The sequence below is a fragment of the Panulirus ornatus genome, chromosome 19, assembly GCF_036320965.1.
Source record: "Panulirus ornatus isolate Po-2019 chromosome 19, ASM3632096v1, whole genome shotgun sequence".
In the NCBI taxonomy this organism is placed as follows: domain Eukaryota; kingdom Metazoa; phylum Arthropoda; class Malacostraca; order Decapoda; family Palinuridae; genus Panulirus; species Panulirus ornatus.
Genome location: NC_092242.1, coordinates 50,356,467 through 50,371,820, shown reverse-complemented (window position 1 = coordinate 50,371,820; position 15,354 = coordinate 50,356,467). Strand labels below are relative to the sequence as shown.

The following is a 15,354-nucleotide window of genomic DNA, read 5'->3' as shown; positions in this document are numbered from 1 at the left end:
AACACTCATTGATGTGAGACGTCAGACGTGAGTCCTCTCGAGCCGGGTATGTATGGAGAGCGGGTCAAGTCCTGCCACTGTGTACACTACACGTCGTCAAGTGTAGAGTTGTCCTGCCGTGTGAAGTGCTCTCCTGTCGCTGGCTCAGAGTTTCTCCTTATCTAAGGAAACTAGACCTCCTCCCTCACCACATCCAACTTCCCTTTTGAAACTAGTGTTTCTTTACTGAAACGTAGTTTCTTTACCCTGGTCTCCTACTCTCCCCAGCGGCTCAGTGGTTTCCATGTCGCTGTGCACCGATCGCCACTGTAAACAAATTCATTTTGTCGATTGTTGATTCCTTCAGTTAAGTTCTTAGTCTATAAGAATCCCATTTTCTTTCCCATTTATAGTCTTACATGTATTACTCTTCTGGTCGTATGATTACTTCCCTAAAGCCGAGTATATCATCCCCAGGTGGTGTATGTGACGGCTCCTTTCCCCTACCTGGTGCTGGTGATATTCTTCGTGCGCGGAATTACTCTCAATGGTATGCAAGATGGGCTCAAGCATCTCTTCACGCCAGACGTAAGTATCATATCTACATCTATATATAAACAGGCAACGACCAAGGAGTTAGGAAGCCATTACCCCAGCAGCTGTCACGCTCCCTTCCCTGACCCAGGTCATTGTCTTTCTGCCTCATATACACATACCACTTGACAGCATGTTATTCACACGATACTTTACCGTAAATCACAAAATTGTCTGTCCCTGGGGACATGGAAGTATGATGGCTACCCATACAACTCTTGCACAGTATGTCGTAAGAGGGTGAGTAATAACGGAGGAATAATAATGGGAGGCCAGGAAACTCTCCCTACATATGCGTAGCTGTAATCAGGATGAGAAGATGAGACAGATGGCTCCTATAACTTTTGACAGAAACTTGGATGTTTTGTCAGAATGAAACTAGATTGAAAGATAGAGTGAATTTATTCGGGACTGTTCGATGGGTTAATATGGGGACGAGAGTGATGGAAAGAATAAAGGTGGAGCTGTGGGAACGTGTGGAAGGGTGGCTTAGATCATGATTGATGAGGGTGAGGATGAAAGTATACTACAAGAGGTGGGTGGCTATTACTGGCTAATGAAACTGGAAGTGAGGAGTGGAAAAGAGAGGAGTACATTTTATGGGGAGCTGAGTGAGTGATATGGGCATTGAAAAAAGGTCATATATATATATATATATATATATATATATATATATATATATATATATATATATATATATATATATATATATATATATATATATATATATATATATAATATATATATATATATATATATATATATATATATATATATATATATATATTATATATATATATATATATATATATATATATATATATATATATATATATATATATATATAATATATATATATATATATATATATATATACATATATATATATATATATATATATATATATATATATATATATATATATATATATATATATATATATATATATATATATATATATATATATATATATATATGCAGCCTCGTGACCTATAATGATGTCAGGAGCAAACAAAGGCAGGCGTACGTTCAGTAGGTAAGAGGCAGGAGCTGGGGATACGCGGGGTAAATGTCAACCATAAATCATTCATCGTGACCTTTGGTTGAGAGTCCTCACTAGTGAGGCTGGGAACACCTGCCAACCTCCTTATGGGGGATGGAGAGAGGCGCGCATTATGACGACTGTATCTGGCTCCTCCTCCGTGCGGCCCAGTTGCTGGGAGGAGCAGCGCCATGAGGAGGTGTGGGTGTGTGGCTACGTCATGAGACCAGGTGTGGGTATTTGGCTACGTCATGAGACCAGGTGTGGGTGTGTGGCTACGTCATGAGACCAGGTGTGGATGTGTGACTACGTCATGAGACCAGGTGTGGGTGAGTGGCTACGTCATGAGACCAGGTGTGGGTATTTGGCTACGTCATGAGACCAGGTGTGGATGTGTGACTACGTCATGAGACCAGGGGTAGGCGTGTATGGGTGTGATCTAGGAGGAACCCACCCACATTCATCCTCCGGTATCACCTGGCAGTACAGCTCACCCATCTCATCCCTGCAGCGTCGCCTGGCGCTACATCCTACCCACCTACACCTTCCACTGTCCCCTGCCACTACATCCCAACCCGCTACACCTTCAAGTGTTACCTGCCACTATATCCACACCCACCTACACCTTCCAGTGTCACCTGGCGCTATATCCCAACCACCTACACCTTAAATTGTTACCAGGCATTACATCCCGCCCACCTACGCCTTCCAGTGTCACCTGGCACTTTATCTCACCAACCTGAACCTTCCAGTGTCACTCGGCATTATGTCCCACTCACCTACACCTTCCAGTGTCACCTGGCAATATGTCCCACCCACCTACTCCTTCCAGTGTCACCTGCCACTTTATCCCACTCATTTAATCCTTCTAACGTCGCCTGGCATTATATCCCGCCCACCCATACTTTCCAGTGTCACCTGGCACTTTATCGCACCCACCTACTCCTTCCAGTGTCACCTGGTACTATATCGCACCCACCTACACCTTCCAGTGTCACCTGGCACTAGAGCCTTACTAGTTCTAGCTTAATCTACCCACTACAGACCGACAACATCAGCTCCTCATTCAAGATCAACCATCAACATCCGCCAACATCTTTTCACCACTGCCGCCCACCCATACCACCCATCACTGCCACCCATCACTGCCGTCCACCACTACCATCCACCACTGTCGCCCACCCCTACCACCCACCACAGCCGCCCAGCACTGCCGTCCACCACTACCATCCACCACTACCATCCACCTACCACCCACCACTGCCGCCCATCACTACCACCCACCACTGCCGCCCACCGTGTCATCCACTACTACAAACCACTATTGCATCCTGCTACTTCCATCTACTACTGCCATGCGTAACTGATACCCAATAATACCACCTACCACCCCTACCACACATCATCCTACACTATCACCCACCCCTACCATCCTCCACTACCACCAGCCCCAACCACCCACCACTCCCACACATTACTGCCGGTCACCATCTTAAACCGCTTTCCCCCGTCTTCTTACACAGCTCTCCTGGTCATAATATTTACCAAAGAAGGAAGTCATTATAAACCTGAGCCTTTGTAACGAGAGGGGCCTCTGTGGGTGACGAGTCTGTCGGGTCCTCCTCAGACCTCCACCTGCTAAAACAACAGGTCCCCTCCTCCAGCTCGTCTCCCTCTCAACAACAGTTCCCCTCCTCCACCTGGTCTCCCTCTCAACAACAGGTCTCTTCCCCCACCTCGTCTCCCTCTCAACAACAGGTCCCCTCCTCCAGCTCGTCTCCCTCTCAACAACAGGTCCCCTCCTCCAGCTCGTCTCCCTCTCAACAACAGGTCCCCTCCTCCAGCCTGCCTCCCAACTCCCGACCTGTTGCACAGGAAGAAATGTATCTCCTACTCCTCCTCCTCCTGGTTCACGGAAAACCTTTTCATTCACAAACACATCGTCAGGCCCGCTATATAGTAACAGTTAACATCTAATGTATTACAGATCGGCTATTTCTGTATCATTAAACAAAATGCATTGACGTCTTAAGTGCATCATTTGACTAGGTGGCTCCACTAGTGAAGTGTCTGCATGTCCCTGACGGGTATGTGCTGCGCCGTGGGACGCCTCTTTTAGCGTTGGACACCAGCCAAATGGGGAAATAACCATGATAATACCTCCTTCCTTTCATGAGCAGCGAAGCCGTGCACTCTGCTTCCTTCCTGTGTCTCCTGCTCTCCCTGTATTGCTTCCGCTCTTTAAGAGTTGGGGCGACAAACACTCGAGGAACTCAAATTAATCTCTCTCTCTCTCTCTCTCTCTCTCTCTCTCTCTCTCTCTCTCTCTCTCTCTCTCTCTCTCTCTCTCTCTCTCTCTCTCTCTCTCTCTCTCTCTCTCTCTCCCCGGTGAGCGCTTCGCAGTAACCCTTACATTTTGGCTAAATCTAGTTATAGGTACACGAGCGTAGAAGCTCCTCTCTCTCTCTCTCTCTCTCTCTCTCTCTCTCTCTCTCTCTCTCTCTCTCTCTCTCTCTCTCTCTCTCTCTCTCTCTCTCTCTCTCACACACACACACTGTTTACATCCAACATGGCCATGATTGGATTACGCTTTTGCCCGCGCCATGTTCACCCTTGTAGAGAAAATACGCGAAAGTCTTGATAAGACAATCTTGCACGACAGAAGACAGCAGATATCCAGTGCGGGAACCGCTACTATTTCTCCTACTTCTAAAATGTGTGTCAGACGTGGCGACTTGAATCTAAATCTGAGTGCTGACGGTGCTAGAATTATGAAAGATATGCAATAGACCAGAAAACGTGAAACACTGGAAATTAACCTACCCGCATCGCAACATAGCAGCACAAAGGGTTAATGATATTTCTACCTGGATGATGCAGTCATAGTGTTGGGAAAGGGAGGTTTAAACAGACCAAATGGTAAGTACATAACTGGTCGAGTGACACCGAATCGTAATTTTCACAAAAGTCGTAGAGTTGACTACAGAGCAGAGCATCGTGAGGGAAGAATCGTGAGGAGAAGAAGCCAAATTTTGGTCATCGTCACATGTCTCTGAAGATAGACACACACGATGTATACAGTCGACGTGGACTGGAAAATTGCCACAATATTCTGAGCCACTTATTTGAGGAGCCACATCAGACAGGCACAATCTAAAGGAATCCAACTATATTGGTATGAGATACGAAGAGAGGAGAGGAGCACTTCCGTCTGCCCACTCTGGGTGGATGATGAAGACGAGGAGGTAAGCTTGCTGCGTACGCTACTCTTCTAAGAGGCCATGGGACGTCAGCCTCGCTCTGACTTCTGGAGTCAAATGAAATCCAAACCCGCGTTGAACAAGTAGATGGCAGGTGATCATATGTACAGGAAGAAATGCAAGAAAATATTTCCTCAGGAAAAGAAGTGTGGACGTAAGGAACAAGGTAAGGCAAGATAGTGGAAATGCGAAGAGTAATGGTCTAGTCAAACATTTTGTAATACACATAAAAAAAAAATATATATATATATATATATATATATATATATATATATATATATATATATATATATATATATATATATTTTTTTTTTTTCTTTTTTTTTTTTTTTTGTCGCTGTCTCTCGTGTTTGCGAGGTAGCGCAAGGAAACAGACGAAAGAAATGGCCCAACCCACCCCCATACACATGTATATACATACACGTCCACACATGCAAATATACATACCTACACAGCTTTCCATGGTTTACCCCAGACGCTTCACATGCCCTGATTCAATCCACTAACAGCACGTCAACCCCGGTATACCACATCGATCCAATTCACTCTATTCCTTGCCCTCCTTTCACCCTCCTGCATGTTCAGGCCCCGATCACACAAAATCTTTTTCACTCCATCTTTCCACCTCCAATTTGGTCTCCCACTTCTCCTCGTTCCCTCCACCTCCGACACATATATCCTCTTGGTCAATCTTTCCTCACTCATTCTCTCTATGTGCCCAAACCATTTCAAAACACCCTCTTCTGCTCTCTCAACCACGCTCTTTTTATTTCCACACATCTCTCTTACCCTTACGTTACTTACTCGATCAAACCACCTCACACCACACATTGTCCTCAAACATCTCATTTCCAGCACATCCACCCTCCTGCGCACAACTCTATCCATAGCCCACGCCTCGCAACCATACAACATTGTTGGAACCACTATTCCTTCAAACATACCCATTTTTGCTTTCCGAGATAATGTTCTCGACTTTCACACATTCTTCAAGGCTCCCAGGATTTTCGCCCCCTCCCCCACCCTATGATCTACTTCCGCTTCCATGGCTCCATCCGCTGCCAGATCCACTCCCAGATATCTAAAACACTTTACTTCCTCCAGTTTTTCTCCATTCAAACTTACCTCCCAATTGACTTGACCCTCAGCCCTACTGTACCTAATAACCTTGCTCTTATTCACATTTACTCTTAACTTTCTTCTTTCACACACTTTACCAAACTCAGTCACCAGCTTCTGCAGTTTCTCACATGAATCAGCCACCAGCGCTGTATCAACAGCGAACAACAACTGACTCACTTCCCAAGCTCTCTCATCCACAACAGACTTCATACTTGCCCCTCTTTCCAAAACTCTTGCATTCAACTCCCTAACAACCCCATCCATAAACAAATTAAACAACCATGGAGACATCACACACCCCTGCTGCAAACCTACATTCACTGAGAACCAATCGATATATATATATATATATATATATATATATATATATATATATATATATATATATATATATATATATATATATATATATATACATATATATATTATTATTATTATCATTATTATACTTTGTCGCTGTCTCCCGCGTTTGCGAGGTAGCGCAAGGAAACAGACGAAAGAAATGGCCCAACCTCCCCCCATACACATGTATATACATACGTCCACACACGCAAATATACATACCTACACAGCTTTCCATGGTTTACCCCAGACGCTTCACATGCCCTGCTTCAATCCGCTGACAGCACGTCAACCCCGGTATACCACATCGCTCCAATTCACTCTATTCCTTGCCCTCCTTTCACCCTCCTGCATGTTCAGGCTCCGATCACACAAAATCTTTTTCACTCCATCTTTCCACCTCCAATTTGGTCTCCCTCTTCTCCTTGTTCCCTCCACCTCCGACACATATATCCTCTTGGTCAATCTTTCCTCACTCATCCTCTCCATGTGCCCAAACCACTTCAAAACACCCTCTTCTGCTCTCTCAACCACGCTCTTTTTATTTCCACACATCTCTCTTACCCTTACGTTACTCACTCGATCAAACCACCTCACACCACACATTGTCCTCAAACATCTCATTTCCAGCACATCCATCCTCCTGCGCACAACTCTATCCATAGCCCACGCCTCGCAACCATACAACATTGTTGGAACCACAATTCCTTCAAACATACCCATTTTTGCTTTCCGAGATAATGTTCTCGACTTCCACACATTCTTCAAGGCCCCCAGGATTTTCGCCCCCTCCCCCACCCTATGATCCACTTCCGCTTCCATGGTTCCATCCGCTGCCAGATCCACTCCCAGATATCTAAAACACTTCACTTCCTCCAGTTTTTCTCCATTCAAACTCACCTCCCAATTGACTTGACCCTCAACCCTACTGTACCTAATAACCTTGCTCTTATTCACATTTACTCTTAACTTTCTTCTTCCACACACTTTTCCAAACTCAGTCACCAGCTTCTGCAGTTTCTCACATGAATCAGCCACCAGCGCTGTATCATCAGCGAACAACAACTGACTCACTTCCCAAGCTCCCTCATCCCCAACAGACTTCATACTTGCCCCTCTTTCCAAATCTCTTGCATTTACCTCCCTAACAACCCCATCCATAAACAAATTAAACAACCATGGAGACATCACACACCCCCGCCGCAAACCTACATTCACTGAGAACCAATCACTTTCCTCTCTTCCTACACGTACACATGCCTTACATCCTCGATAAAAACTTTTCACTGCTTCTAACAACTTTCCTCCCACACCATATATTCTTAATACCTTCCACAGAGCCTCTCTATCAACTCTATCATATGCCTTCTCCAGATCCATAAATGCTACATACAAGTCCATTTGCTTTTCTAAGTATTTCTCACATACATTCTTCAAAGCAAACACCTGATCCACACATCCTCTACCACTTCTGAAACCACACTGCTCTTCCCCAATCTGATGCTCTGTACATGCCTTCACCCTCTCAATCAATACCCTCCCATATAATTTACCAGGAATACTCAACAAACTTATACCTCTGTAATTTGAGCACTCACTCTTATCCCCTTTGCCTTTGTACAATGGCACTATGCACGCATTCCGCCAATCCTCAGGCACCTCACCATGAGTCATACATACATTAAATAACCTTACCAACCAGTCAACAATACAGTCACCCCCTTTTTTAATAAATTCCACTGCAATACCATCCAAACCTGCTGCCTTGCCGGCTTTCATATATGTATATATATATATATATATATACATATATATATATATATATATATATATATATATATATATATATATATATATATATATATGTATGTATATATATATATTGTGAGTTGTTACCGGACTCCGCATGCACGGGACTATCAAAGAATACCGCAGTCCAAAGGGGTCTACATTTCCCTGCTACTGAAAGTAGCGCAGTCTTGGGAAGCAGGATCCTATCGAAAGGCATTGGGTGATACTAGCACTTTCATAGAAAATGGGGTAAATTCAATGGTTGGGACATCCACCTATTTGCGATAGAAATGAAGGTGAGAATCGTTCAAAAGACCAAAAACTATCAAGCAATCAAATTCAACCAAACCCAACCTGAGTTAACTTAACGTAACAAGATTCCCTGCATGTCTGCAACAGTAATTGTCCTGATAATGATACCGATAATGGTACTGGAGTAATCATAAATAAAGTAAACATATTGTGATGACAACGCACGAAGGGATGCAGTTGGCTGAATTGATTTCCAAACCTGTTGTTTATGGGGAATGGAATTACTCAGCCGTTCTCATAAATTATAAGATTCTAAGTTAGAAAAGCTAACAAGCTCTTTGTTTACCAGACTTGTTCACTCGACTATGCTTCGTCATACGAGCAACAGATGATGGTTTCATTCAAAATACTCTTCGCCAGAGAAGAGAAAAAACGGAAGACAGGGTTACACTATCCATCAATAAACAAAGCGATAGTATTCAAAATACAAATACAGAATCACAACCGACCCGAAGTTAATCAGAGTCAAATATAAATGAATTTATGGCATAAACGTTCCTGTATGTCTGTGGTAGAATACTGACCCCAAGGCTAGTAGGAGTGCAAGGGTCGGGTGGCTAAATTTATCACTGTTGGCTTCTCTGCTACACTGACGAAACCGGACAGTCCACAGGTGAGGGAAACCCCCGCCCTGCTCCCCCAGGTGCAGTTAGTGTGGGGAGTGGCCGCCAGGTGGGCTGCCCCGCCAAACGATAGGTGTAACAAATTCGTTGAAGTGGTTGAAGTACAGGAGATGTTGTCCAGGAGGTTGGCCGGTGTCGAGACGTCCAGAATGGGGACAACCAGATTGCTTCCTCTACTATATGAGAGAGAGAGAGAGAGAGAGAGAGAGAGAGAGAGAGAGAGAGAGAGAGAGAGAGAGAGAGAGAGAGAGAGAGAGAGAATTATTGTTCACGTAATTATACATGAAGAATGAGCTAAACGCCACGTGCATTACTGATTTGTTTTCCTCAAGTGACAAAACAGAGAAGTTACTGAAGAAATCACACATGTCGTTTTCTTTCTCGAGGGAAAAAAAAAACATGCAAGGGTCTGAGTAAACTCACACAGCTGGTGTCCACATTTGATTGCCAGAGAAGGTTATCAGGACTGGGAGGAATGACTTGTGGGTGTTTGTGATTGCATGGTGACCAGCAATTATTCTTAGGGCGTGTTGGTCTACAGTCGTGTTGTGTGGGAGTGGGATATTCTGGTTCATCCTGTTGTGCGTCAGGGATTATTTTTTTTTTTTTTTTTGTAAGGAGTTTGGATGCAAAGAGAGACGGGAAGTCCTTGATCCACCCCATCCTGAAGAGTAAGGTAGAACAGCTGACATGTACACCACCACCGGATATAGCAGATCTACGATGATGTTATTATAGCCTAGTTCTCCTGAGATTTAGACTAATCACGATTACAGAACACTGACCAAAGGTATTTCTGGGGAGGGGGACTCGCGGATGCACATCTTCAACAACAGAGAAATAGATGTCTGGAACAAGTGAAGCGTAAAGAAAGCTTATGAGAGCACCATATGGGGGATTCAAATAGTCTGTGCGATAGGCATGTGGTGTTGAGAATTTGGGGTTCAACGAGTTTAAAGCTCGGCTTTTAAATGATTATATCTATACGTTGACCATTTGCTCATCCCTCCTTCCTAAGCGACAAACTAAGCCATGGCACGGTCACTGGAGGTACACAAACATGACGGACGCGACACTGTAGCAAATGGCAATAAGGAAGGTGTTGCAGATTACTTTCCTCGAACATTAAGGTGGCGTGTGAGGTCCCCCGCCCCACACTCATCCTGGCCAAAATCACCGTTTTCCTTTCTAACATCTCAGGAGCGAGCAGTGTGGGGGAGGCTGGATCGATCAAGTTGTGTCTGAGGTGCGGGGTTCGTGGCAGGGAGACGGTGTTTGTTGGGGGTGTGTGTGTCGGGCCATAGCTGGATGGGGTGGTGCGGAGGGTGGGAGTTGTGTGTTAGGTGGCTGTTGTGTGGCGGGCCGAGTTGCACCACACAATGCGTGTGAGTAATTACCAACTTGTACTGTGCGATGAGGGAGTTCTTTACGCGTGGGTGTCTGTGATTACTATTTATGATTACTATTTATATGTTAAGGGAAGAGAGTTTTACACTCGTGTGTGTGTGTGTGTGTGTGTATGTGGTTTTATAGATATATATAAGTTCCCAAGAGCACTTTCGTGTAATAATCACATCATTAGGGGAGACACAAGAGAGAAATATAATAGTCAGTTGATATGCAACGAAGAGACGTAGCTAGGACGCCATTTGGTAAACTTGCGATTGTTCAAAACAGACAACGAGCGTATCATAAACTATTATGTGGACAAGAAAGTGAATTGTTGACAAATTTTATCAACAATAAAGTTATCCAATCTATAAAGACCTTTACTAATATCAAGATTATAATTCTTTGTGTATTCAGTAATAGAAGAGTCAGTGATGTTTCTCTTGGTACTAGAGTTAGATTTAATAACTGAGATGGCATTACTCCAGTTGATAAAATGGTCATAGTTTTTAACGTGATTAAACAAGTCATTTGATTCTTGTCCCATTATTATACTAGTTTCATGTTGCTTAAGTCTAACAAAGATCCGTACCAGTCTGCCCAACATGAAACTTACCACAATTTCTACATGGCACTTTATAGATGCACCCAGGGGAATTTTCTGGTGAGTTCCTGATTAAGATATTCTTTACATTATTATTGTTGCTGAAGGCAACATTTACATTAAAGGATTTAAGCAACATGGGAAGTAAAGTAAAATTATTATCAAAAAGGAGAACTAAAAGATTCTTGGTGTCAATGGGAGGTTTGGGCTCAACTCTATAAAATGATTTCTTTGCTAACTTAGGGATTTATCAATGAAAGATCTAGAGTACTTTAACTTAGATCCAATAGAATATATTTTCTCAAACTCATTATCAATATACTCTGGCCTGCAAATACGTAACGCCCTAAGGAACATAGACTGAAATGATAATAGTTTAACTCTGTCATGTTGAGATGAGTAATGATGGATATATGAGCATATATTGGTAGATTTTCTGTATATGCTAAACTCAAACTTGTTTTCTTGCCTATGGATCATGCAATCTAAAAATGGTAACATACCATTATTTTCATTTTCCACATTAAATTTGATGGAAGATACTAAATTGTTAAGTAAAGGGAGAAATGTTTGTAAATTTTCATTTGTTGGTCAAACACAAAGAACATCATCAACATACCTAAACCAAACTGCGTTAGAAGGTAAGATATCCTTTAGTAATTCTGTTTCAAAAATTCCATATAAAGATTACTTAGTAGAGGTGAAAGAGAGTTACCCATTGCCATACCAAATTTTTTAGCATAATAATCTCCATTGAATTGAAATACACAGTCTTTTATACACAGTTTTATCAATTCAGTGAAAACAGACTTTGAAACAGGTAAATGAATATCATCCAAAACATCAAGCAAATATTCTAAAAGGTCATTAACTGGAACTTTTGTGAAAAGTGAGGAAACATCAAAGCTAACAAGTCTGAAGTCAAAATTAACATTGATGTTGTTAAGCTTGTTAACTAAATCTACATTGTTCATGATATTAGAATTTGATATCTTACCCACTAAAGGGCTTAATAAGGAAACTAACCATTTTGATAATTTATATGTGATGGAGCCTACTGAACTCACTATAGGTCTTGCTGGAAAATGTTGTTTATGTGTTTTGATAAGTCCATACATATATGGCAATGAAGGGGACAAAGATGACAAACTTTTGATAAGAGAATCATTACCTTTCAACAACAACTTCAGTTCTTTATTGCAATGGGAAATAATTGCTTCTAGGGGATTCTTACTAAGTTTAGAATATGTTGTGTCATCTTTTAAAAGATCAATCATTTTAGAAAAATTATTACTTTTGTTCATAATCACAACAGTGTTAGCCTTATCTGATTTAGTAATATGTATATCATTGTCTTTTTTAAAGTGTTAATAGCTCTTATATATCTTTTAGGGCAATTAGGTTCCACTTGTTTTGACAAACTGGCATACACTAAAACCTTACAGATATCAGTTTTATCATCAGTTGAATCACTGTTTAGCATTTACAGAAAACCTACCAATGTATGCTCATATATCTATCATTACTCATCTCAACATTACAGAGTTGAATTATCATCTCATTTCAATCTATGTTCCTTAGGGCATTACGTATTTGCACGTCCAGAATATGTTGATGATGAGTTTGAGAAGTTATATTCTATTGGATCTAAGTTAAAGTACCCTAGATCTTTCATTGATGAATCCCTTAAGTTAGCAAAGAAATCATTTTATAGAGTTGAGCCCAAACCTCACATTGACATCAAGAATCTTTTAGTTCTCCCTTTTGATGATAAATTCACTTTACTTCCCATGTTGCTTAAATCCTTTAATGTAAATGTTGCCTTCAGCAACAATAATACTGTAAAGAATATCTTAATCAGGAACTCACCAGAAAATTCTCCTGGGTTCATCTATATAGTGCCACGCAGAAATTGTGATAAGTTTTATGTTGGGCAGACTTGTAAGGATCTTTCTGTTAGACTTAAGCAACATAGATATAGTATAAGAACGGAAGAAGAATCAAATGCCTTGTTTAATCACGTTAAAAACTGTGATCATTGTATTGACTGGATTAATGCCACCTTAGTTATTAACTCCAGTACCACGAAAAACATTATTGAATCTGCTATTACCAAATACACAAAGAATTATAATCTTAACATTAGTGATGGTCTACATAAATTGGATAACTTTATTGTCGATAAAATCTGTAAACAATTCACCTTCTTGTCCGCATAATAGCTTATGATACGCTCGTTGTCTGTCTTGGACAATCGCATGTTACCAAATGTCGTCCTAGCTACGTCTCTTCGTTGTATATCAACTGACTGTTATATTTCTCTCTTGTCTCCCCTGATGATGTGATTATTACACGAAAGTGCACTGGGAACTTATCGTGTTTCATTTTCCCCGTGGACTCATAGGAATATGCTTGATCACGCGCAAATTTGTGATCCTCTTCAATATATATATATATATATATATATATATATATATATATATATATATATATATATATATATATATATATATATATATATTCACCTTAGATATTGACTTTTTTTATCTTTGCCTCAATAGTGGCTAATTTGGTACGCTCTCCTACCCATCCAGCGGATCGCAGCGCAAGAGAAGATCCAGAGTGCACATAAGGTGCAGGGACGGACTGGAGCCTCTATGACAGAATCACATATAGGTTTACACAGTTAGAAAATGTCAACGTGAACTGGGTAGCATTGAATAAATCATTCAGCTATTTGCATGGTTATTGAATATTCATATCTGCATGGTAAAGTGAGGTTTACACCAGTTGAACGGGAATGATTGGATTACGTGTCATCATATATAACAAGTGAACTATTCACAATAAGCGAAGTTACGATACTTTTCAAATACCCGAAAGAGACCATTGTTATGGATTAAATGTTTACACATATCTTGTAATGTTGGGTAAGAATCGTCTCTGAACTCATTAATCTTGCACCAGTTACGTGCATAATGTTGCAGGGGTTGAGCGTAGCTTTGTTGGTAAACTTTACATTTGGTTTATTCATTATCATCTGGAGAGGCAAATTACTATGAGTATCTGCAGCCTAGTCTCAGTCGGGTTACAAGAACGTCAAAGTGCCTGCTGATTCCGCAAATGGAACTATGTATATATATATATATATATATATATATATATATATATATATATATATATATATATATATATATATATACAATGTGTGGTGTGAGGTGGTTTGATCGAGTAAGTAACGTAAGGGTAAGAGAGATGTGTGGAAATAAAAAGAGCGTGGTTGAGAGAGCAGAAGAGGGTGTTTTGAAATGGTTTGGGCACATGGAGAGAATGAGTGAGGAAAGATTGACCAAGAGGATATATGTGTCGGAGGTGGAGGGAACGAGGAGAAGTGGGAGACCAAATTGGAGGTGGAAAGATGGAGTGAAAAAGATTTTGTGTGATCGGGGCCTGAACATGCAGGAGGGTGAAAGGAGGGCAAGGAATAGAGTAAATTGGAGCGATGTGGTATACCGGGTTCGACGTGCTGTCAATGGATTAAACCAGTGCATGTGAAGCGTCTGGGGTAAACCATGGAAAGTTCTGTGGGCCTGGATGTGGAAAGGGGGCTGTGGTTTCGGTGCACTATACATGACAGCTAGAGACTGAGTGTGAACGAATGTGGCCTTTGTTGTCTTTTCCTAGCGTTACCTCCCGCACATGCGGGGAGAGGGGGTTGTTATTTCATGTGTGGCGGGGTGGCGATGGAAATGAATATAGGCAGACAGTATGAATTATGTACATGTGTATATATGTATATGTCTGTGTGTGTATATATATGTATACGTTGAGATGTATAGGTATGTATATTTGCGTGTGTGGACGTGTAGGTATATATATGTGTATGTGGGTGGGTTGGGCCATTCTTTCGTCTGCTTTCTTGCGCTACCTCCTTAACGCGGGAGACAGCAACAAAGTAAAATAAATATATATATATATATATATATATATATATATATATATATATATATATATATATATATATATGTGTGTTGGAAAGGATCACAATTTTGCGCGTGATCAAGATATTCCTATGAGTCCACGGGAAAAATGAAACACGATAAGTTCCCAAGTGCACTTTCGTGTAATTATCACATCATCAGGGGAGACACAAGAGACAAATATAAGTCAGTAGATATACATCGAAGAGACGAAGCTAGGACGTCATTTGGTAAACATGTGATTGTCCAAAACATATGTTGATCCAGGGATCCAGTATGGGTAACTTGGTTATACCAAAGTCTTGCTCTGACACAA

The 15,354-nt window shown here is 41.4% G+C and overlaps 1 protein-coding gene across 5 annotated transcripts in view; it reads left to right on the top strand.

The window, feature by feature from the left end:
* Window positions 1–15,354, top strand: part of LOC139755494 (sodium-dependent neutral amino acid transporter B(0)AT3-like) — a 343,634-nt gene that overhangs the window by 301,039 nt on the left and 27,241 nt on the right. For all 5 annotated transcript variants that reach the window (XM_071673833.1, XM_071673834.1, XM_071673830.1 and 2 more), the window contains one exon: window positions 457–567. In XM_071673833.1, coding sequence (XP_071529934.1) covers window positions 457–567 — 111 coding nt within the window. The remainder of the gene's footprint in view (window positions 1–456; window positions 568–15,354) is intronic.